Genomic DNA, 24,436 nt, shown 5'->3' with positions numbered 1-24,436 from the left:
CGTTCGACAACTGCTGGGAATCCAACGGGGTTGTCTCTACAAATTGAGAAGCTCGGCTCAACACAGTACCGTCTCCGATCCGTATCTACCTCACTTGTTACCCTGTTACACCTCGGCTTAGGCGGGAATCTCGCTTCCATTACCTCGAATCGCCAGAGAGTGGATTCTCTACGGATACGGGTTTTGCTCATCAGTGCTCGCTGTAGGCCTAGCTTGTTGCAAGGGGTCACCGTCGTCGATTGATTCCAAAGACCGCTTCGTGCAGTACGACATACAAAGGTCACAGGTTTCACCACAATACACTAAAAGGCACCTTGGCCGTGATTGCTGGACTCGGACTTGACACCTCGGATCCAGAGAGACAGAACACTACAGACCAGCAATAGACCAACAGCACCAAAGTCCCAACGCCGTTCCAACGACCTGGGACGAGCCGTGCCAGCCCTGAGCCCAGGAACATACAGTACTTGCTACCCACTCTGTTCAACCCTACCTCTGACCCTACGGGCCTACGGGAGCTCGGCATCATGAGCACGCCAGACGACCCGCAAATCAAAGACCCAGCAAGCACGCCGCCGGCGTCATTGCAGGTCCCCTCGGGCCGGAAGGGCACAAAGAAAGTTCGGACTGGATGTGTGACCTGCAAGTTGAGTCCGAGCCTCCCTATCAATCCCATTACTACATCTGCCATCCCATCTCCAGCCCTGCGTTCATCTCACTACATCTAACTTCTCTCCACGTTTCTTGCTGACCCATCGTCCAAACACCTAGGATCCGGAAAGTCAAATGCGACGAGACGAAACCCGCCTGTCTTCGCTGCACCAAGACAGGCCGGAAATGTGACGGCTATTTACCCTCGTCGAAGCCGGGGAGCAGCAATGATGGCAGTCCCGGTTCCGATGACAGCATTTCACGCTTGAGCCCGGCAGTCTCAGCCTTTGCCGACTGGGCCGGCGGCTCCAGAGAACAGCGCGCGTTTGACTTCTACCGTAACTTCTCCGCCCCATCCATCTTTAGCGACGGAGTCGCCTCGACTCTGTGGAAGAAATTGGTACCGCACTTTTGTCATGCCGAGCCCGCCATTCGCCATGCCGTCCTTGCCATCAGCAGTCTCCATGAAACACTCGCGCTACCTTCGAATTCGGATCCAAATACTGAAGACGCAAACAGTCCTCGTGTGCTCACCAATAATTTTGCAGCGGAGCAATACGGCAAGGCCTTGAAGTGTCTTCAGGAGTGGAAGCCAACAGCATCATCGCCTGCCACCGTCCCGCTCTTAGCATGCTTGCTATTCATATGCATCGAGTTCATGCTTGGCGACGAGGGTGCATCCCAGGTGCACATCAACCAAGGCCGCACCATTCTCTCACAACTTGAGCCCTCTGCCGATGTGGATATGATTAAGAAGCATTTCGTGCCCATATATAGTCGACTTGGCCTCGCATCTTTTCTCTTTGGGAGCTTCCCCGCCGCCATACCCGCTACCCTTCAATCGAGTCCGGCAACGAATCTATACTTTGCTTCCGTAGACGAGGCCGAAGTGTCATTGTACGAACTCATTGATGACGGCTTGAGGTTCACAGCACAAGCCAAGAGAGCCGTATACTCATGCCAGCCAGACGATCCAACACTGCTGGACCTGGCCCATGAACAAGACGACTTCCTCGCACGGTTATCACGATGGCACATTGCATTTGTCGTAGTCTCAGCCACCGGCACCGATGACAACCTGAGCAAACGAAAGTTGTGCATGGTCTACTATCACGCAGCCAGGATTGCAATCAGTACGGCGATGGACCCGAAGGAGATTGCCTTTGATACGCATACCACGGCCTTTGCGTCCATTGTCAGCAACTCGGCGGAGTTTGTACAAGCCACACGCAAGACGGTTCGTGACCCATCCGAGGCCGCCAAGTCGATGCCCAAGTTTGTTTTCGACACCGAGGTCATCCCGCCGCTTTACTACGTTAGCATCAAATGCCGGCATCCGATGCTACGGCGAGCTGCCGTCAATCTACTCAAGCAAGACGCCGTGACGAATCGTAGGGAGAACCTGTGGGATGCCCAGATGCTGGCTGAAATTGGCAAGCGCTGCATAACTATTGAAGAGGAGGCAGCTCGTTACCGTGAGGAGGCTTTTGATATCACAGCTGGGTGGGACACGGCGTCTTGGGAGGGATCCGATGGTGTGCCAACTGGCCTCTTCCCGGCGGAAATGGAATCCGGGATGGCGTGTGACTACCCCGTTCCTCGATTCCAATACCCGCAGATTCCAAAAGCCACAAATTCGCAACAAAATGAAGAGTATGAGAGAACGCGGATTCTTGTCCATGATTTGATGCTGGACAGTCAATTGACGCCCGGTTCTGCATCTACGGGATCAACGCCATCTTCTGGGAGCATCGGTAATTTTGGGGCCTACCAGCTCGAGCCGCCCTTTGGCCTCCCTGAGCACGCGAGGATCAAGAATGCTCTGATTGACAATGAGCAGAGGCGAGGTAGCTGGGTGACGATATTTATGGACCCCGAAGAGGCTGGGGCGGCGAACTGGAAGGTTACCAAAGAGTTCATTTCACGGTGAAGCTGGCCCGGATAGTTGTTCAATCTGTGTTTTTGCATCGAGCGGCGCTTTGAATATAGCGTACAAATGATCGTGAGCTTAGAACACATGCCGTTGAGTAGATTAACGACAATAAAGATAATGATTGACTGCATATTGAAAGGGTCGAGAACACGATTGGGGAGTCTCGAAAGAAGTTGAAAACACAAGCATCAAGGGGATAGTTGGCTTGATGCCCCTTCTCAGCTTCAGCCATGTCTCATCATGGTGTAAGACTTGCAAATTGTTTCATCTCAATGAAGGATGACACCATCTTCATAAGCTTCGGTCCATGATTTATAAATTGTTCATAGCCATAAACCTATCAACGAAACAGAATAACCAGACTACCTCAAGTATCTCCATGATAACTTCTTGGAATTAAATTATGACGCAAAATCGGTCGGTCCCTTTTTCTACACGAGATGCCGATACCCAAGTGTGAAGTTGCGTCACTGTCGTACCCAAAGATCACAGAGAATGTAAAGTCCCAGTCATCCGTGGACCATTATGTAAGTTTCTCTCCCCCCCCCCCCTCCGGGCGTGTCGCCGCTTCTTGCCCCAAGTGCTTTGACTGGATTCCATACATCCAGAGACTGGTCGGTATTGTCTGGAGTTACACATACCACTCGCCATTCATGTCGTAGCAGCTGAGAGCGCCGTCCTGGCTGACCCAGATCCCCTGAGCTATAGCGCAAGTCAGCAAGGCAATGGTTAAGACAATCATGCAATTAGATACCCACAGAGATTTATGGATGGCGACTTATATCCCTCTAGCCAAAAGATTCGTGGTTTGCACTCCTCGCACCTCAGGCCGACATATGTGTCTGCAAAATCCTGAAAGACGCCGCATTTACTGCACCTGAAACCGCCTCTGTACAAATACTATCGTCAGCCAAAGTTTCATCAATCATGATATGACCGGCTGCAGCTTTCTGTTGGAAAGCATTCGACTTCAAGGCAATTCTTACCTCGGTGTCCACTCCAGGTTGCCGTTCCAGTTGGCGATGCACTTTTTGAGATCCAGTTTGGTGTAAACATAGCTGCCTTCCTTGTTCTTGCACTGAGCAACGAGGTAGAATGGATCTTTTTCTTCCTTTTCTATGAAACTGAAGTTTGTACAAATGTTTTCCATGCAATCAGACTCGAGGGGGCATTTTCGGTCCAAAGGTGCAGCACGAGTTGCTAGAGCGGTAATGCCGATTGCGAATAGGCAGATGGAAAGGAGGGCTTCAATGATGGATGACTTCATGATGGCGATTTGCGACAAATTGACTTGAATTTACGTCCTAATTAAATGGAGTTGCAAGACTGAATGTGGCGGAATAGATTCTCTGGGAGAAGACATCCTCGAATCCTTTATGGATCTCATTGCGATGTTCCATTTAGCCTATCGGCCACACAACATTGAAGCCAACAGACTTCAAAAACATGCCGTTACACCAAAGCACGAGGGATATCGCGAGTACAACCCTGAAATTGGACAAGTTTGTTCAAGTTCAGTGTTTGGATACAAACTGTGTTCTTACAGTACTACACCTCTGAAAGGAGGTCTGTTCTCTGGGGGAAAAACTTCGCCCGCTTTGAAATACCCCTACATGCCCCCAAAGGGAAACAAACCTCGGTATGAAGGTACAAACTTGTTGCACGAGTAATAATATTTCATTATTACAGACTCAAGGTCGGACTTTTCGCACTGGCCGTACCGTTTTCTCATGCAAGACTGAATGTTTTTGGCTTGACGTCGAAGGAATGCGCTTCGTACCTACTTTATTGATCTCACTTTCTGCTCCTTTGCTTCCTTACTGATATGTTTGATACCACAAACATAAGATACACCTCGCAAACTGCCAAACTTAGATTATCTGCATTGAAATTGATTCAGTAACTTAACGCATTTGCCTCTCAAGCTAAGTGGACATTGACATCAATCTGCGGTTTCGAATGGGAACTCTGAAAGTAAGGGTCATGACTAAAGTGCCAAATATCAAAAGAAGCCCGGTCATTGCAAACAATTAATGTTAATTCGTTCTCTAAGCCTAATGTTCTATTGCTTTCCTGTCAATGCTCAGAAAATCAGGGGCGTACCGTCATGGTTAGTAACTCGGTCGATTGATCCCATGAAATGACGGCGATAGGCGGACCCGAGTCACTCGGTTACCGTCCGGGTCGAATCTAGCTCCTGATATCTCTCCCGGTGAATAAGCTGCCATTCCTGGCCGCACTATGATGACCATGGTCGTCAAGTGCTGCATCAACAGATACAGCTGTAGTAAATGCGCCACGTTCCCCCGCGGGTCGCGTGTAGACCTCCATAGGATGTGGGGCAGCCCAATCGGGCAACTTAATGCGGTACATGGACTGCAGTCCAAAGTCTGATCAGCCAAGAGATTGTGCCTATAACATTACTCGATCGGGCCAAATGAGCGAGTATATGGTCACATTGCCCCTTGGATTCATATCAACGGGAGGACATTCGTGCACTCAACCGCGAGATAACTTCGTATAGTGGGTTCGTTGCGAGAAATGCCTAAGCCGAACCGCCGGCCACTGCATGCAACGATGGAACATCGTAATTATTCGATTGAACTTTGGAGATATGCCAGACTCGGCCTACGAGGCCGAGATATAAAAGGGATGAGCCTTGACCGAAAGAGTGTGAATGTTCTTCTTTTGACCAGCATCCCTTTTTGAATACAGTGCGCTCAAAAACTGGCACATCACTTTCCAACTTTATAGCGACTTTGTCAAGATTTCATGTTCAACATGAAACCCATCATCTCCGTAGCTCTCCTCTTGGCTTCAAAAGCTCTTGGGCAAGACCCTGGATTGCCGGTTGCCAATCCCACCATATCCTACTGGCAACTCCCCCCTTCGGAGGGAGTCGCGGATCATCAGTCCGAACACCTTCCGACGGATGCGGATGTTGTCATTATAGGCTCGGGAATGTCGGGGACTAGTATTGCCTGGCATCTCCTCAAGGAGAACAATAGCTCTACGCCGCTGAGAGTAGCCATGATCGAAGCTCGACAGGCTTGCTCTGGTGCTACAGGAAGAAACGGAGGCCACATCAGACCGTCTTCCTATGCCGAGTATGCCGGCGCCAAGACGGTAGTATCACAGTCAGAAGCCGCCAAGATCACCAGGTTGCGATCCGCTCATGTAGACGCCTTGATCTCCGCAGCTAACTCTCTTCCGGAAGAGGGCAGACTGGCTGCAGAAGCTCGTGTTGTGGATAGCATCGACGCCTTCTTCGATGAAGAGAGATGGAGGACAGCTGTCGAACAGGTCAAGACCCTCAAGGATGAAGTTCCAGACGTTGGGGCTGAATGGTCCATCTTTGAAAGTGAAGAAGCCCGTAACGTGAGTCATCATAGTCCTCCAAATTTGGTATGCAAGCTCACAATATAACTAGATATCGCTTCTCACTGAGACCGTTGGGATTCTTACCGGAACCACTAAGATGGCTGGTGCAATTTGGCCGTACCGCTTCATTACCAATGCGCTGAAATCACTTCTGACCACATACCCTGGCTTCACTTTGGATACCAACACAGTTGCCTTGAATATTTCTGCCATCACCGAGTCGTCCAGTCCTTCAAACTTTGAGGTGCACACTTCCAGAGGAAGCATTAGAACCAAGCACGTCGTTTATGCTACCAACGCTTGGACATCACACTTTGTTCCCGGCTTACAAGGCGCCATCCGCGGAGGCCGCTTGCATATGAGCGCTCAGCTTGGAGGCAGCGGCTTGCCCAAAGCCGGAGAGTGGCCATCTTATACCGGTAACGGAAGTTTAGCTGGAGGACGTGCCTGGTCTCTGTTTCGAAATGGCTTGGATTACATTGTCCAGATGCCTCGGAACGGAGAACTCATGTTTGGCGCAGATATTGACGGAGATGACGCGAATGTCGACACTTACGACGACAGCCGGGCTCCCCTTCACCTTTCAGCCTCATATCTCAACGGGGCTCTACCAAATCACTTCGGGTACGACACTTGGGGTTCTGAGAGAACTGATTTTCCGCAATCTTCCGATACCAGGGTCTGGAATGGTCGTACGAAGCGCGTCTGGGTTGGTATCGAAGGAAGCTCACTGGACTCCAGGCCATTCGTAGGTCGTATCCCTCAGTCCGCCACAGGTCGACTCGTGAAGAATACTTCGGCTGGGAGTGAATGGGTGTCTGCGTCTTTTGATGGCGAAGGGATGTGCTTTGCTTGGCTCTGTGGCCGTGCACTTAGTCGGATGATATCGATCACCGGTTCTGGAGCGAGTGCTAGCAATCACAGTTCAACTATTCCTGAATGGTTTCCAGAATCCTTCCTGGTCACTGAAGAGCGGTTGGCAAAAAAGAATGTTACTAAGAGACAAGTACGCCAGTGGATGCACCCACGCATGGCCAAGGTTTTGCATTGGGATTAGAGTAGCCTTGACTTGGGATCGGGGCTATGGCCTATCAAACACATCCTTGAATATCTCTTTACATATCGAGTATTGTTTTTTGAGGTTGAAGAGTCTACTTCACATGTACTAAGCGATTTTTAAACACCCCTTCAGACACAAAGCTCTCTTCAGCCGGCTTGTTGACATAAGGCCCTTGGCGTAATGTAGCATCCATCTACTCTCTACACTTAGCCTAGATCGCACCAGCTCGACACCCATTAATAAGACCAGGAAGCCATTTCATGTCATATCACTGGGTAATTATAGCATTCATTGTAACCAAATAGAAGCTATTATCTACATGTAGACTTGAGCTCGGTTTTCTCTAGCGCATTGCATTGCTTGTTACTGGCCAGGGTCTTATCACGACATCGGGGTTTCCGACGAGAGAAACATGCTGTTTGCACTTTCCCACACGATCCGTAGAACATGATACGTAATAAGGGACTACGATTGCTTGTCTAGGGCCAATTCTCTCAAGGCCGCACTCAAAATGGCAGATTCTCCGGCGTGAGGTGAAGCACCTCGGCTGTTCTTCCGAACTATTACCAACGGAGGCCGGAATTGTGCTGAGTCAGCCAAGTTTGCTAGCACGCAATGGGTGCCAAGTTGAGATCATCGAAGCTATCTGCACAACCCTCGTCGCTTCTTATCTACATACGTACGCTGCTACCATGTTATCTTCAGTCAACAGCGGAGGTCACCGGCAATCACCTCGGCTGTCACCCCCATCTACCAGAAGTCTGGAACCCTCTTGGTGCGACAAACGCGGAGATGACAGCGATGCCTCCAATCAGGGTCCCAATTGCGTGCTCTGCTTGCAACTCGCGCAGCACCCAGCCACGTGGGAGTGGTGTTTCTCATAAATTCTTCTCGGCAATGATGGCAAGCTTTTTGAAAATATTCACGACGGAGCTTCTTGTTTGGGCAACTCTTCTCTCTTGGACCGTATCTCTGCCAGCGAGTCAGCATCCCAAGTTGCCATATCGAGGAGATTGTCACCGCTCAAAAAGACAGGCCTCCATCCAAGATGGCCGAAAAGGCTGACAGCGTTTCCGATACGGCGCAGCCCGTTGAGCAGTCGGAAAGGGTCGACGGTAGGATAGTACGACACATCATCAATTTCACAAACTGACGTCGAGCAGCGAAGTGGTATCGGACACCATTCTACAATGCTACGATTCTTGGCATGTGTAGTTTTGCAGCCCCCGGTCTTTGGGGTGCGATGAACTCTTTGGGTGCTGGTAGGTCTCATTTGAGGATTGCCCTTCTGCACCTCGGGAACCTGGAGTTTCTGACAATCTTATAGGTGGTGCTCAAGAGCCATACCTTGTTAATACCGGAAACGCACTCACTTTCTGCCTCATGATCATTTCATGCTGGCTCACAAGCTCAGTTGTCAAATATGTCGGCATCAAGGGTGCCTTAGTCATTGGCACAATTGGGTTTGCTCCATACAGCGCAGGCCTGTACCTGAACAACCGTTACGGTGTCGAGTGGCTCGTTATCCTTGGCGCTGCCTTTTGCGGCGTTTCAGCTGGTATTTTCTGGGGATCCGAAGCTGCTATTGCCATTGCATATCCTGAGCCTCACAACAGAGGGCGTATGATTGCCTACTGGCTTACGTGGACTCGAGTTGGTCAAATCCTCGGCGGAGTCATCAATCTTGGTCTGAATGCAGACCGCAGTGGAGCTGGCAAGGTGTCATACAAGGTTTACCTCATCTTCATCGCCTTACAAGCTTGCGGACCTTTTGTTGCAATGCTTTTGAACAAGCCAGAAAAGGTCCAGCGAGCCGATGGGAAGCCAGTCCAGCTAACCATTGCCGACAACCCGTGGAAAGAGATCAAGGCTACGACAAAGACGTTCCTCACCCCCAAATTCCTCCTTCTCGTTTTGTGGATTGGCCAGGGCGTGTACTCTGAATCGATCTTCTTCACATACATTGCTCTGTGGTTCTCTGTCAGAGCTCGTGCCCTCGGATCACTTCTCTCCGGTATCGTCGCAGTTATCGCTGGTAACCTTCTCGGACTGTGGCTCGATCAGAACCAAATCGCTCTGAAAAAGAGAGCTCGCTGGGCCTTTGCAGTCATTATGACTCTCCAGGGCGCCTGGTGGTTATGGCTGACCATCAATGTCACCGAGTACCGTCGAACTCAGCCTACACTCGACTGGAGTGACCCAGGATTCGGCAGAGGCTTCGGTGTCTTCATCTTTTTGGTCGCTGGCTTCCAATTGAACTACAACTTTGCTTTCTTCATAATTGGACAGATTTCCGAAACTCCCCAGGAGACGATTCGCCTGTCAGCACTTCTTCGAGGAACAGAGTCGGCCTGGCAAGCTGTTAGTTACGGACTCAACGCAATCCCAATTTTCGCCTTAGTCGGCGGGCCGTACATCAACTTTGGGCTATGGTTTATCTCCATTTACCCCGCTTGGCTGGTTGTCAGACATTTCGGCAATGATGGAAAGAAGACTGATGCAGAGACAGTCGCTCAGTCAGAGGCAGTCCACGAGATAAAAAGTTGAAGGGAACGCCGGACACTACTGAATGTTGGGCAACAAGTCAAGCTGTAACTTACCATGAGGTATAACTCGTCAACGTCTTGGATCAGTCATCTAGCTACTACGCACGAAGACGTAAGGTAGTGATAAATACAAGAACACAACGTACCTCAGTAAATATGCCCTTTTACCCTTTGTAAGACAGCTGTATAAACCCTTTCTTTGCAACATGTGATCAATTGTATTAAATAGATTCTTGTGAAAGCAGACAAATAGTAGTTTTGGGATGCCCCTCTTTGTTCTCTGTTTGCAACCTCACATGCGTCAATGTTAATGCGATGCTGTTGGAAATCCCATTCATCCATACAACAGCAAAGCAGTTGGAGTGCAAGCATGACTCCACTCATAGTAACTAATTTGGATTCAAGGTCTTTGACCTTGCTTATTCTGTGAAAGATTATGGTTCTTCAAGCTATTGTTCCAGGCATCGAATCGATGGCATCATGCCCATTGTCAGTTAACATGGAGACATGGACTGTGTTTTTTCGGGACATATAGATACATATAGCCGAGGTCCAAGTAAAGATCCTGCCTTAATCACTATCTTCTCAGGTCCCATCAGCCGAACTCTTCGACTCGTCAGTACGGGAAAGAATGAAGCACCACCTCGTTTCAACATTCTCAAAGCCAAAGCCAGTCCGTGGTATAGCCCGAAGATCGAAAGGACCAACAACAAAATGACCGCAGATACGCAGAATCTCAGGCGAAGTGCCTTTCTCCAACTACCACGTGAGATACGCGGTCGCATCTATGAGTTATCCAATCTTGTGCCTTTGAGGTGTGAGCTAGATATTTGCGAGCCAGTTGGCAGTCTACCATGGGCTGCAGCATACCCGCCATCTCCTCTTTTCGAAGTCTGTCTCCAAATTCAAGCCGAGATCCTCGAGTTGTTCTACAGCCGAAACCATTTCAGATTCTGGCTTGGACAGAACGGATGGTGTGGGAACCAATCTATGTTTGGCTCTCTCAACTCTACATTCACTGAAGCGCAGTTCAGATTGTCAGACCTCCCTCAACTCAGACACATCAAGCAACTCTATCTGAACTTCTATAAAGGCACCGTACCAGGCCGAATAGTAGCGTCAGAACTAGCTACATCGGCCAGTCTAGTAGAGAGAATTACGATCTGCCCCAACAAGCATAGCCAGGATCCCACTTGTCACCAGTTTCAGTCTACTCTTCTGAGGTTCGTTAGAGACATCCAAGAGCAAATCCCTTCAGTTCATACTATCAGGCTCGCTCACCCCATTTCCAAAGAAATTGCTCAGAGAATAGCTAAAGAGACTCCGTTGCAAATCGAGGCCATTTATGCGGGAGGAACTCATGACGGATGTGGCCGCACGCTTCCACTGTCCTCAGAGACATTTCGCGGCTCAGCTAGGTCTAATGAAGCCCAAGGAAGTGTCCCAGACAACACAGCATTCTCAAATATTCAGGGATATATTTGGACTGTCAGGAAGTCAGTCGGGGTATGGCATCAACGATTTGTGTCAACGGGAGACTTAGCGTGAATTTCGAAGCTTTTTTTCAGTTGAATAGCTTTTACGGCTATGTGGCTATATTTTCCTGGCTGAAAATGAACCTACTTTGACGAGGAAGGAGGTGAGCTCTGCATTGCATGTAGTAGCACTCAGAAGTAGCAGTACCGCCATATACATGCCACATACACCATAATTGCGGGATCTGGTCATTTTTCAGCGAGCCTTGTTTCGAATTTCGTGCCTAATAGTTGCATGTAGCTCTTATTCCGATGGCTGCCTGTCAGAACGTCAGGACCTATGCCGCTGCGCAAACCTTCTTCTGGACTGCTATGAAAGGTATTGGCTACGTGCTCAATGTCTTCATCGCGGATACATCCGCACTGAAGAATCGCATGATCCTATTCGGTTTCACCTCGACGCCTTACATTTCGAACACCTTCGCTGGACCTGTCGCCGCCCAGTCATTTCTCAATTCTAGCCCTTGGAGATGGGGGTACGGCGCTTTCACGATAATCATTCCGGCCGTTGTCGGCCCCTTGATCAATATTCTACTGTGCAAATGCAACGAGCCGTCAAGCAGGGTCTTTATACTAAGAAAAGGGAGAACCGAACCTTTTCGGTCTCCGCCAAGTATTGGATCATTGAGCTTGATGTTGCAGGCATGCTGCTCGTCGTCGCTTGTTTCTCACTGATGTAGCTACCTTTCAGCATGGCAAGATACCAGGCTCACCAGCGGCGCGAGCCAACAATTATTGCCATGATCGTCCTGGATGGTATCGTTTTGGTCGCTTTCTCCTTGTACGAAAAGCACATTGCGCTCAAATGATTTGTACCTTTTGAGCTCTTCAAGAACAGGACCGTCTCAGTCGCCTGCTTTCTGGGAGGAAACATATGGATCAGCTTCTAGTAAGTCATACATTTTCAGTCCGCCAATTCTATGTGTAAATTACTTGAGCTAGCATATGTCTAGCTGCTACAAGGTTCAGTTTTTGTTGCATCTGCAAGTCGTTGACAACATCGGCGTTTCTCGAGTCGGCAACATCTATAACCTCGTTTCTTGCGCATGAGGCATTCCTGTTGGGCTGTAAGTATCTGACACTCCGTCAACAATTATGTAGGACAACTGACTTACCATATTCTAGCCCTATGCGTTTCACCAATCGTTCAAAGTGGCTCGGCCTGGTAGCAGTACCTACCTTTTCAACTGCGTTCGACTGTTCTCATGATAAAATTCCGTATACCAGACACTGGTATCGGCCTCGTCATCATGTGCGAAATCCTTATTGCTTTAGCAGGAGGCACCATTGTCATGGTAGAGCCGATCGCTATCATGGACTTTGTTCCACGTCGGCATGTTGCCATCGGCCTTGTACTTCTTTCCATGGCTACTATTGTCGATGGCGCCATTGGCTCGTCAATCAGTGGAGCCATCTGGACCATTTTGATGCCCTCCAAGTTAGAGAACTACCTTCCGGACGAGCTCAAAAGCGAAGCCCTCCATATTTACGAGGATCTGACGAAGCAGATATCATATGAATGGGGAACCCCCGCGAGATATGCAATCGTACTTGCCTACGGCGAAACGCAGAAGATCATGATTGTTACGTTGTTGGTAGGATTGGCGGGCCCTATCCTCTGGGTTTACTTGATGAAAAACCACAAGCTGAGAGAGAAATCACAAACCAAGGGTGTCGTCTTCTGAGATAGGTCATTGTACAACATCAGAGCGTGTGGAGGCCTGGACTGGTTTCATTGCATCCAGACAGGGGTCGCCTTCTGGCCCACCTGGGCTGAATGTAATGAGAATCGACCACGCATACTTACATAGCAGCGCGCAATATAATTCCAATGCCATTGAAACATGAGACATCCTTTGCAAAGTCAAACTCCGCCATATAACTAGATGCATTCATACGAAGCCGATGATAGTAGCGTAAGCTGAGAAACTAGAGGTCGCGTCTCCGGGGTGAGGTCGAATTAAGTGCCTGAATGTATATAGTCGTTCGACATCGATGGAAGACACTACTAACATTAATATAGGTATTGCGAAGTCTGACTTTTACTTTCCAGCTTGACTGCTCCATTGAGTTTATCGACGCGGATCCGAGACACACAGAGGAATCCGGGGTAGATGTGGAGGTCGGAGACGGAAGCCGGAACTCGGGAGGGAAACTATTGCCAGAAAGGGCTACCTCTTTGTCTGGGAAGACAAGATCAAGAGGGCAAACATTACTTATTCTGGCGTCTTGCATTCAAACAACCCGTTGAGAACAGCTGACGAACCAAGTCAAGGCAGGAAGTGACATGATCTAGGGTCGAAAGTAGACGTTGGTCGTTAAAGACAATGATTGTGAAGAGCGCCAGATCATAGAATGCCCAGTGGCCCACTGATCAGGCTTGGTAGCCAATCTGGGCCTCTCGAAATACCTGCGGTCACTCGATCTCTCAGACTCTTAGTCTCGGTCTCCAGTGTGACCTCCGCAAAATGCACTCCAGTCTCCAGCGCTACCCCGGAAGTGTAGTCCCACCCCCGGTCAATAAGTCTTCCGAGTCATGCCCTCCGCGTCTCGGTCTTGCCAAAGGAGGCAGTCTTTAGCATCTTCAGGCTACCAAGAGATGTTGCATCCACGTGGAAAGTGCGGAGAACTGGGGAGCTCTCAAGTACCCTCGGCGAGTGCCCATGGGGAAGCCTGCATTGCAGCCTTTGTGTGCTTTTTCAATTCAGCATGCTTGGAGTATAAGACGCGTGAAGGTCCCAACACCCTCCGAGATGAGTACGACTCGAAGCAACCTCAAGCTCGCAGGGGGACATCATCACGCGTTCCGAAGCCAACCCAGCCCTGCGCAACCTCGGACTGTCAACCACAATGGACGCCAAGAACGAGCCGACGGTCCAGCATGATGACAAGCAGAGAGCGGACCAGCTTGAAGATGCGAAGGTGGCCGCAACAGCTGCGCTGCCAACAACGCAAGCCAACGAGAAGCTTACTTTCCGCGATCTGTGGGAGAACAAGCGCGTTTTGGCCTTCTGTCAGTTCATCTATACCTGCTGATCCCTATATAGAATGTTTCGCTAATAATGTGTGTGCCGGTAATAGGCTTGATGATCTACCTTTTTGCCCATCAACTTTGGTTACGAAGTCTCGACCATCGGAAAGCTCCTCGCCGTAACCCCTTTCGCTCAACGTTTCGGCCACGAGATCAACGGAAAATGGCAGGTCGCCGCTAGGGACCAACAGATCCTCAATGCTGCGGGCACGATCGGAATCTTCGTTTCGGCATTTGCAACAGGCTTCATTAGCGATATCTTTGGCCGGAAAAAGACCATTGGCCTCGCTTGCTTGATTTGCTGCGGTGGCACGATCCTTCAATACTTTGCTTCAACCATCATGATGCTTTTCGGCGGCAAGGTCGTTGCAACTTTTGGATTCGGTCTGGGCCACTCGCTGGGGCCCGTCTTTGTTGCCGAGCTCGCACCAGTGAAGATGCGTGGTGTTTGCCTGGTTCTTGTCAACACAATGATCACTGTTGGCCAGTGGCTCAACTCGGCGACGGTACTGGCAAGCGATCACTATCACAATGACCTTTCTTGGCGAATCCCGTTGATTACGCAACTCATTCCTCCTGGACTGCTCCTTTGCGGTTTGGTATTCTTGCCCGAGTCCCCTAGCTGGCTTCTCATCAAGGGTCGTCGTGAAGAAGCCGCCAAATCATACAAAAGGTTCAACGGACCCAACTTCGACGTGGATGCCGCGTTGGCGGTCGCCACTGTTGCCATTGCCAAAGAGCAAGAATCCAAAAAGGAACAGGAGTCAGCTCGCTGGGTTGACTGTTTTAAGGGAGTCAACGGCAGGCGCACAGCAATTATTGTCATGGTCTATCTCTCTCAGCAAGCCATTGGTGTGAACTTTGTTTCGGGCTACCTCACGTAAGGCAGCCTCTTTTCTCTACAATTCCATGTCGACGGTCACTGACAACTCGCAGATACTATTTCCGATTGGCTGGAATTAACAATCCGCTTGCAATCGGCCAGGCAGCCTACGCAATTCAGTTTGTCGGCAACATGACTTCTTGGCCACTTGTGGATCGATATGGAAGACGCCCGTTGATCGTTGGCGGCGTATTCACCATGACAGCACTTTTGCTTCTCATTGGCGGTATCAGCACCATCGGCAACCAAGCCTCACTCACGGCAACGGTCGCTTGCATGGTCATTTGGGGATACTTGTATCAAGCAACTTTGGGTGCGGTTGCGTACTCTGTCGGAGGAGAAACTGCCAGGTATGTTTACGATAAAATCCCAAGTTATGCTCTTGGACTTTGGATTCTGCAAGCAATCAGTCCAGCCCAAGTGGTCTTGGTAGGTATTAGCACGTGGTGTTGCTCAGGAACACCGGCTTGTGGGCCTTCAACCCTGACTCAGGGGATAAGAAGAACAGGGGCATGCCTTGCTGACGAAATGACGAACAGTGTGCAATTGCGACAAAAAACTTACAGCATCAACATCATGTGCTCGACCGCGGCGTCCTGCTTAGTATTGCAGGTGATGCCCTACCTGCTGAATACAGACCAGGCCAACTTGGGCGGTAAGATTTGCTTCATCTTCTTCGGCCTGTCGTTGCCCATGTGCGCATGGCTTTATCTCTACTTCCCCGAGATGAAGGGTCGTAACTACGCCGAGATTCAAGAAATGTTTAGCAATCGCGTGCCGGCTCGCAAGTTCAACTCTTATGTTTGTGAGGTCAGCTCTGGGGGCCGAGAGGAGAAGAAACTTCAGGACGAAGCATGAAGGGGCGAGAGGTGGATACCTAGGATGTAATCTCTACGGATACCATAGGCTACAGCAATGAAAGACAGACCACGTTATCCTTACTTTGTAAAGGGTGTGAACCGTTCGCGAAAAACCTGGAAGCCATAGGGCTACCGTTAAGAAGCTTAAATGAGGCACACAAACCGTTAATGAGCACATGATGCTCCGTGCAGCCATTGGGTGGCCTGGTCCCCTTAGAGTCGCCTTTACGCATTTCGGTTGGCTCACTGTCGAAACCCGGCCGAAATGACATGGGACTAATGCAGAGACGATGATTAGCGACGTTTAGGATAAAGCAAAATAACGCAGTGGGCCGGGATCATAATCGGAGATTAGAGTGATCCTGACTGGGACTCTTGCTTGTCAGAGTTCTTTGCTCGAGTCCGTGACAATGTTGACATTGTTATCATTCAGTCTTCCAGGGCGCGTCCACAATTTTCTTTTAAAATCTCCGCTCTCCACGGTCTTCTCCAGATCAGCATTCTTTTTGGGGCAAAAACGTCTGGTACAGCCTCAGTTGACAGTTGTTGATCCGTCGATCGCGAATACTTCAACGTTACACTCATTTACAACCACACTCATTTACTAGCAACCATGTTCTCTCAGCGCCTCTTGTGGCTTGGTGCCACTCTTCTGGCCTCGTGCTCCCAGCTTGCCAGAGCCGAGTTGCCCGCCGATGCCATTGAGCTCGATCTTGTCTTCCCTCGTGGCGATGGCAAGTATGCCGAGACCACCAACGGCTACCCCGTCCTCCTCAACGTCCAGAACCCCGATGTCGCGTACAAGTACGGCTACAACTTCGTCTGGGATATCTACTCGAGAAACAAGAACTCGTACATGCGTACCGCCGCCCACGGCATCTTGGGCGCTTCCATTGGAAACGACAGCACCTTTGGCAACGGCCCGCACCTCGAAGTTGGCAAGACCGGTCACCTCGCTGCAGGCGACTATACATTCGCCTGGGTCTTTGGCATGGGCGCCCAATGCGAGTTCACCGAGCAACCCGACTACAGCGAGTTCAACCTGAACCCGCGCATCGCCAACGGTAGCTTTGACTTCACCGTCGAGACCAGCGGTAAGGAGCCGTCTTTCACCACTTGCCCGAGCGCTATTGGCAGCATGAGCTACGTTTCCACGACGACATACAACTCCGAGGCCACCAGCGTCTGTGCCGTCACCGCTTCCGTCACTCACGATTCGCAACCCTGCTCGGCTACCGTCAGCAACGATCAAGCTACTAGCGTTTACAGCGAGCTGGGATATGCTCGCGCAACAGGATCTTCCGGAGCCGCATCGCTCAACTCGAACTTGCCCTCGTCTCATTTTGCTCTCATTGCCGGTGTAGTCGCAGCGATTGCGATTTTAGCATAAGCGCGGTAGACGACCTCAGTCGCAAATACAATTCACAGAGAGACGCGCCAATGATGTTACGAAGAGCGGCAGCTGAAAGCGACGGGCATTACGACCTGCCCGATTAGCAGCCCTATGAACACTTCAATTCTTCACTCTGCGAGGATGGGGGGCTGAGTAGCGACAGCGCATGCAGGCTGCACCAACAGCACCTTATCAAAGCTTGCTGTGCGTTCACGTCTGCCTTGGACTGGCCCCATCGTGCAGGCGGCACAGTTTGGTTCCCATCCACATTGCTACCCCTCGCGGTACAGCACAGCAACCAAAAATAAGCCATAGATCTGCAAAGGGCGCAGTCCGGGACGGATCTGGCCCTCCGGGAGAGGCTTCGGGTGGTCAGCCTTGATGCGGGCGAGGGACTAAAGTGACAACATACTGCTCCTCGAGAGAGACATTTCCCCAACCACCAACATCTCCGTGCAAGGGTTGGACGAGTTGGTTCAGCCCCCAAAGGCCCAGATCGCTTCCTTGTTCGGTATCTCGCACCCTCCACCATCGATCTCAGCCAATGATGGAGCATGTCGGCTCACGTTAGCATTCAAAAACCTTGAAAAATACAACGGCATTCGTCCCACTCTTCCCAAAGTTCCCATGTATTGTATGTGATATGCGGCATCGCAGTTGGACCACACATGTGCATGTAAGCACTGCAGGCTTCCAACTCATGTAGCAGTCACCCTGCAATGCCCAGGCTTCAAGAATCTGTCAAGCTTTCTCGGCGTGTTTCCAAGTACTTGAGGCTCCCCGGTCCCAAGCCACCATGCAACTTTCCGTATGTTTGCTTTTGTTTCCATGTTCCTTTGTCTCATGCACTGAACCTTTCTGACAGCTGCGACCTCGATCGGGACCCTGCAAACGGCAAACATGTCGCACAGACAACACTCGCACAATGTAAGCACAAGCTCGGCTGACACGATTTATGTCGAGCAACCGACGAGCCCCTTCATCCCTGGATCCGACAAGAGACAAAGCCTGGGATCGTACAAGGCGTACCAGTCAACGTTTGTTTCCGTCGATGATGTCCCTCCCAGCGAGCCTGCCTTGAGCAGCAACGGAGAATCTAGACGCTCTGTTCCCTCACGCTGGAGCAGGATCTCCGAGAAATCACACATCAAGTCCGAAACGTTCTCGCCATCTGGCTCTTGGACATTTGAGATTGTCAGTCTTTGTGTAACCATCCTTGCCTCAGCCGCCATCATTGGTGTTCTCGCAGCATACGACGGGAAGCCGCTAGCATCATGGCACTTTCAAATCACCATCAACGCCGTTATCGCCTTGTTGGCTACCATTGCAACTGCGACTATGGCCCTTGTCCTTTCTAGTGGCATTTCTCAGTTGAAATGGATCCATTTCAAGATGCGCCGTGAACCATTGTCGGATATGGAGGTGTTCGATGATGCCAGTCGAGGAACCTGGGGAGCTCTCATGATGCTCATTAAGCTTAGGGGAGGGTAAGTAGGACATGGTCGTCAATGGCTTCGGCCCTCCTAAACACATAGAGCTGACCTGACGTCCCGTATAGCCTTCTTGGTTCTTTTGGCGCGTTTGTTGCCATCTTGACCCTAGCATTCAGCCCCTTCGCCCAACAAATTGCTACGTTTCACGCACGCACGACCAACTCCACAGAAGGAGCCATCAATCTCCGAGCCGAGGAATACTTGATCGCTCTGAGCAGTCAGACTGCATCTGAAGGATTCATTCCGATTCTTCCTTTCAAGGCTGCTGTGTACAATGGTCTCTTTGCTGAGAACGGTAAGCCGTGGCTGAGCCTCCCTGTCAACTGCCAGACGGGTAATTGCACTTGGGAGCCTTTTGAGACTCTCGGTGTCTGCAATACCTGTGTTGACATGTCTGAGTTCATGACGCGATCATGTGAGGGCGGATCGATTCCTGAAGGCGACATGACAGAGTGCGGCTGGTCAGTCCCAGTAGGTGCTCGACTCAAGACACATGCCGACGTGTTCAGCATGACACCAATCTTTCCTCAAGGCCTCGGAGATATGTCTTACTCGACCATCATGAAGCTTGTATTCATGGGCACTGAGAAACAAGGGGGCGTCGCTGGTGCCCTTGCACCCTGGGCTCGGCAGTGCACCCTTCAAGCCTGTGTTCAAACTCTGGACTCCGAAATTGTCAACGGCGAGCTGAAAGAGACCATTATCCATACCAGCACCAACGATTCCGTCGCTACGGCAACTCAAGACACCCTTGAGCCCATCTATATCTCGGGCCAGAGGGGCAATGAGTCCTATCCGATTGACATGAAAGTCATGATGGGCGTACGGTCGTGGTTCTCGGACCTGTTCCGGAATGGGTCGGCCTCGCGTAATGAAGAGGTCATCAACAAGACCATTACGACTCCAGACAATGTTATTGTCAATCTAACCGTCGGTATCTCCAGCGGCGAGACATTCTTTGATACCGACATTGTCCAGGCCTTTTACTGGAACTACTACGAGTACCCAACAGGGATTGACATGCTCATGAACGATCTCGCAACCAGTGTCACCGTCAGTTTCAGAAGTTTCAATGGTACCAATGTTACTGGCATAGCGCACACAGTTGAGAGCTACGTTCATGTTGAGTGGAGTTTCCTGGCTGTTCCGCTCCTCACTGTCTTGTTAACTACTCTTTTCTTGGTCGCCGCAATCTATCAGACATACCGCCAAAAGGCTAGTCTATGGAAGAGCAGTGTGCTCGCAACCTTGGTTCACGGTCTAGATGGAAATGCCAGGGAGAGACTGGAGGACCTTGGTGGCTTGAAGGAGCAGCAAAAAGAGGCTAAGTCTGTGAGGGTGCAGCTGGACGACGGTGACGGTGGACTTCTGAGGCTATCCAAGTACGATGATATCTGAGTTCGCATCTGAGGTGCATTCTGAGCGATGAAGTTGTGACGGACTTTGGTATGGGGGAGATATCTGATCGCCAGGTTTGGTGTACTCACTTATACGCTCTTTACGACTATAATGATAATGCTAATAGCTAGAGACGTCACGTCTTCCATTTTGAACGGTCTTAGAAAAAGATGAAAACGCTTATGTTACTATGCTCTATTTTGTACAGGTGAAAACTCCATGCAATCCTTTCCATGGCCATCCATTCCAAGCGTAGACAAGTAGTACTTTTACAAGTTTAAACGTACTCGGCGCAGATGAGGTCACCTCCAATATCCATAACCTCTCTGATAGTTGCGTTGGGCATGATATCGACCATCCACAGGTTGTGGTTCAGGGTGGTTTCATTGCCACCATCGCCAAAGTAGTCCGTCAGAGCAGCACTGGGGTACTCCATGCCGTTCTGGGTAAGATAGCTGGTGAGAGGGATGTTACGGCCTCCCATGTCCGTCAAGCGGGAGCTGTTGACCTGCTGCCACTCCCACCAGAGACGGTCCAGGTTGGTGTGGTGCAGGAAGAAGAGCGGCTCGCCAGGGCTGCCAACGACATCGAGCATCTGAAAAAAAGAGTCAGCTGTGATCACGTTTAATACTTCGGGCGAAGGGGGATGACTAACGGTTCCACCAACTGCAGAGTGGCCCGCGGTATGAGGGTTAACTTGGTAGCATTCGAAAGCCGCCGTGTAGTTCTCAGAAGCAAAGCACTCATCAATGTACTGCTGCTGTCCGGTCTGGAAGCCGTTTGAGTTGAACGAGCGGGTCAAGCAATCTTCAGCATAGTTGGAGGTGGAGTTAATGTGGAGAGTCAGGTTGACAAAGGGGCCATCGGTGACACATCCACCGTCGCTATCACCACCGAAGCCAGTGTCGGGGTCAAAGACAACCGAGCTGTTGAGTGAGTCCATGTCTAAGACCTCGTTCCAGTACGGCTGGCCACCTTCGTAGCCGCACTCGGATTGGAGGAGGTACTCGTGGACACGCATGAAGTAGCGGTGCCAAGGAAGGAAAGATCCCTAAAGATTAAGTATTAGCCAAGCTTTTTGCTGTTACATTGAACTTCATTGTGCATACAGTGTTGTGAATGATGTTGGATTGAGTGATGTGTGCCCAGTCAAGCTCATCCCAGCGGTTGATGGCGCCTTCGATGGAGGTCTTAGCTGCGGTAGACTGGAGGCAGAGCTCGGCATCGATGTAAGCCTTCTTCTCGGGATCGGTCATGTTGTTCCTGTTTCTTGGCTTTAGCTTGATAACCCTTGGTTAAATTCTTAAAAAATAATCATGTTCATACCATGCTTTTCTCTGGGACTTGCTTGTGCAAGTGGTGTTCCAAGAAGCGGCGGCTGCCAATCCTGTGGTCGCGAGGAGCGAGACTAACGAGCGAAGAGTGACAGTCATTGTGGCTGCTGTTTAAAGAGTGAAGAAATCGGAAAGTAAAGACTGGAGTGCGATCCTCGGATTTAGGCTGAGATGCTGAGTGGCGATGAGAAAAACGATCCATCATCGCGGCAGCCACCTCGATTTATAACCTTTTTCTTTTCACTCATGAATATCACCAACTCTTTTCTCCATCTTCTCAAGCAGAGCCGCGATGTTAGACATGGGGATGTGAGTGTGCACTGCGCAATCGGCCAATGCGCCTCACTTGGCAGACCGCGTCACCCCTGCTTTGTTCGGACGAACCGTACATTTTACCCACTTCCCGTCCTGTTTCTCCTATTTTGCGGAGTGACCACCACAACAGCCATGTGGGATGTGCCATTGATGCTTAAAGCTGCCCCTGACTAAGAACCAGAATAGAACTGAGCTCCCCACAGATATTCGTAACGGCCTCCCTTACTTTTGAATGAGCGGTGCGCAATCCTTGATCGTGGCACCGTGCTGTGAACTCTGGCGAAGGCGATTACGTTGTCTCGGGTTGAGCGGCGCGGCGGCAGTCACATCGTGGGATTAATTCCACAGGGAGGCTCCCACGAGCTCCCTCCTAGACACATACTCAGCTTGGGGGAAGATGTATCCAGTAGATACCCTGTCTCTCATGCACGGCAGTTGCGAGGGCGTAGCTACCCACTCGCCGCGTCAGTCTGACGCAGTAAACAAGCATGGGTGAGTTATCAGATCAACTTTTGTGGTGACATGCATTTGAATCGCCTCCACACTTACGTTGGGTGAAAGACACGACAGCTAGCTGTGCTTCGTCTTACCAAGGCGGTGGTCGCTTTGACATGCAGCCGAGCCTCAACAAGCAACTGTAAGAAAATTGCACCAATCAAAAGCAGATTCAAGACAACTCCTGGACCAACTGGTAGTTGATTGCCATTTGAGGGGGATGTGAAGAAAGACAAGCTTCGTAGTAGCATCGCCAGGTCTTGGCACAAAGTTGGTTTGCTGAACGCAGCCGGATCGTCCCATCTCTCCGGATCAGACAAAAATCACTTGCAGTCGTGGGCGCGCTTTGACTGCATCGACCATGTTACATTTAGACGACGCGTCCTTGTCGATATGAAGAGGCGCATCATCAGGCTGAGTAGGAACTTCAGTGGCTGGGTCGAGAAGGGTTGAAGCCTTGAAGGGCCAGTCGAAACGTGGACCTAGCGAGATAGGCCTAGACTCAAACCTGACATGCCCATCTGCTAGCTATTTTTTGAACATGTATTCTCCCAGTCTAAGATGAGCATGGTGGTTCAGGTCGCTTACTGATTTCCGGTCGCTGCATGCACTCATTAGTATGCGCTCATTCAATCGATTGGGGCTGTCCAGAGACTGAGCAAGTTTTCCTCAACTTAGGGAAGGCCCCTGTCAGGCACTCCACCGCCTGAACACAACTACAATTTGCAGACTTGAACTATGTTGACTTTGCTTTTCTACTGCATTCTTTCCAGTGCTGAAAATAAGAGCCCAAGAAAATGCCCGACTGTGATTGTTTGACAATCCTCGAATACGAAATCACCCCTGTTCAGGGAATGCCGATCGGACTGCGCGTCAGGCCCACTGGCGTCCGGTGGGCGCATTGAGCCAAACGCTATTAAATAAGTAGCCGTGGACTTTCTCGTCAAGTGGGAGGCATGCCAAGATGCTAACCCTCTATTTCCACACATGTGGGATACCCTTTTGACGGGTCTTTCGGTTAATAAAAGCCTTCGGTATTCTTGGCCCCTTGGCAAATGGCTGATGTCCGTCTTTTTATCTTCAAGTCTGACAAGTTGCGGCGATCTTCGAGACTGTGCTTAGGCCGAGAGCTGTACTATCTCCCTGTCTCGGTTTCCGAAACTAACACCAGGCTCTGGCGAATCGATCCGACATAGGCTCGCTATTCGCCCAGTTATGAAGGTCGAAAATCTGCGAGAGCGGTAAATGCGGCAGAGACACTCAGAAGAGTCCACATTACCTGACTATTGACGACAACAGTCCAATGAGCCATTCTCATATAATCACCATTGTCACTCGAGTTGTTTTTCATGTAGATGAGCCGTCGACCTGGAAATACTCACTCACACATACTGACACTCGACTTTAAGAGTTAATCAATGAAAAACCACAACGGTCCTACTTGAGCTCTTGAATCCTGGGCAAAGAGATAAATCTCATAACGCCAGTGACAGGCGAGCAGTTCAGGTACTCAAACGTTGCCTCTCCCCTCTTGAGTACCGAGACCTCGTGCCAGGTCCGAAACTTCCTTGACTCTCCCCACGTCTTCGCGTGTTTAATGGCTCCGATGTATATAGCCAAATGAGAACGATGCTTTTTGGACCACTCTTCCAATGAACTCAGGTTCGTGAAGAACCCAGCACCGCAGGTCTCCTTCTTGGTATGGCCATCGGCGTCTCTGTTGCCCAAGAATCGCAATCCCATAGCGCCACCTTTTTCACGATTTTGCCACAAGTATCTCAAGCCCGCCTTCAAGGTGGGTTCCAGCTCCGTCTCATATGACTGTGCCTCTTCAAGACAACAGTTTTCCCAAAATTGACCTGACCGGATATGAACAATATTGTCGTAGTTTGTTCCAGTTAAGTGCTGGCCCAGTCCGACCGGGATATTCTCTGGTTTTGCCGTCTTCGCATCTTCATCCTCTTCAAAAAGGTCATGAGCAGATGCCGGAATTCGATCTCTTGCCGCTCCCCAGTATGCTGACAGCTGATGCTCTTTTGTACCAGTCTTCGGTAGCCTGGCCAGACCAGGTAGATAGTCGAGTCCAGAATAATTTGTTTCAAGTCGTGAGATAGGTGTCGTGAAACTC

The 24,436-nt window shown here is 50.3% G+C and overlaps 8 protein-coding genes across 8 annotated transcripts; 7 read left to right on the top strand and 1 right to left on the bottom strand.

Moving 5' to 3' along the window:
• Positions 1-527: 527 nt before the first annotated feature.
• N0V96_009743 (uncharacterized protein) lies at positions 528-2,581 on the top strand (the record flags this gene model as incomplete). Its single annotated transcript, XM_065758737.1, has 2 exons — positions 528-620; positions 866-2,581. The coding sequence occupies 2 exons, from the start codon at positions 528-530 to the stop codon at positions 2,579-2,581; spliced, it is 1,809 nt and encodes a 602-aa protein (XP_065612802.1).
• A 3,033-nt stretch (positions 2,582-5,614) lies between these two features.
• On the top strand, positions 5,615-6,775 carry N0V96_009742 (uncharacterized protein; the record flags this gene model as incomplete). The annotated part of the gene is made up of 3 exons (XM_065758736.1): positions 5,615-5,962; positions 6,015-6,509; positions 6,644-6,775. The coding sequence occupies 3 exons, from the start codon at positions 5,615-5,617 to the stop codon at positions 6,773-6,775; spliced, it is 975 nt and encodes a 324-aa protein (XP_065612801.1).
• A 1,298-nt stretch (positions 6,776-8,073) lies between these two features.
• Positions 8,074-9,572, top strand: N0V96_009741 (uncharacterized protein; the record flags this gene model as incomplete). Its single annotated transcript, XM_065758735.1, has 3 exons — positions 8,074-8,140; positions 8,189-8,287; positions 8,353-9,572. The coding sequence occupies 3 exons, from the start codon at positions 8,074-8,076 to the stop codon at positions 9,570-9,572; spliced, it is 1,386 nt and encodes a 461-aa protein (XP_065612800.1).
• Positions 9,573-11,911: 2,339 nt separating this feature from the next.
• Positions 11,912-12,791, top strand: N0V96_009740 (uncharacterized protein; the record flags this gene model as incomplete). The annotated part of the gene is made up of 2 exons (XM_065758734.1): positions 11,912-11,918; positions 12,334-12,791. The coding sequence occupies 2 exons, from the start codon at positions 11,912-11,914 to the stop codon at positions 12,789-12,791; spliced, it is 465 nt and encodes a 154-aa protein (XP_065612799.1).
• A 1,165-nt stretch (positions 12,792-13,956) lies between these two features.
• On the top strand, positions 13,957-15,878 carry N0V96_009739 (uncharacterized protein; the record flags this gene model as incomplete). Its single annotated transcript, XM_065758733.1, has 4 exons — positions 13,957-14,119; positions 14,231-15,017; positions 15,074-15,370; positions 15,587-15,878. The coding sequence occupies 4 exons, from the start codon at positions 13,957-13,959 to the stop codon at positions 15,876-15,878; spliced, it is 1,539 nt and encodes a 512-aa protein (XP_065612798.1).
• Positions 15,879-16,493: 615 nt separating this feature from the next.
• N0V96_009738 (uncharacterized protein) lies at positions 16,494-17,270 on the top strand (the record flags this gene model as incomplete). Its single annotated transcript, XM_053190408.1, has 1 exon — positions 16,494-17,270. The coding sequence occupies one exon, from the start codon at positions 16,494-16,496 to the stop codon at positions 17,268-17,270; it is 777 nt and encodes a 258-aa protein (XP_053052338.1).
• A 903-nt stretch (positions 17,271-18,173) lies between these two features.
• On the top strand, positions 18,174-20,164 carry N0V96_009737 (uncharacterized protein; the record flags this gene model as incomplete). The annotated part of the gene is made up of 2 exons (XM_053190407.1): positions 18,174-18,760; positions 18,832-20,164. 2 exons carry the CDS (start codon positions 18,174-18,176, stop codon positions 20,162-20,164), a joined length of 1,920 nt encoding a protein of 639 aa, XP_053052337.1.
• A 277-nt stretch (positions 20,165-20,441) lies between these two features.
• Positions 20,442-21,597, bottom strand: N0V96_009736 (uncharacterized protein; the record flags this gene model as incomplete). Its single annotated transcript, XM_053190406.2, has 4 exons — positions 20,442-20,759; positions 20,820-21,215; positions 21,274-21,427; positions 21,491-21,597. The coding sequence occupies 4 exons, from the start codon at positions 21,595-21,597 to the stop codon at positions 20,442-20,444; spliced, it is 975 nt and encodes a 324-aa protein (XP_053052336.2).
• Positions 21,598-24,436: the final 2,839 nt, after the last annotated feature.

This window comes from Colletotrichum fioriniae, assembly GCF_027942845.1.
Source record: "Colletotrichum fioriniae strain IMI 355084 chromosome Unknown scaffold_12, whole genome shotgun sequence".
In the NCBI taxonomy this organism is placed as follows: Eukaryota; Fungi; Ascomycota; class Sordariomycetes; order Glomerellales; family Glomerellaceae; genus Colletotrichum; species Colletotrichum fioriniae.
This window is presented reverse-complemented; position numbering and strand designations above follow the sequence as displayed.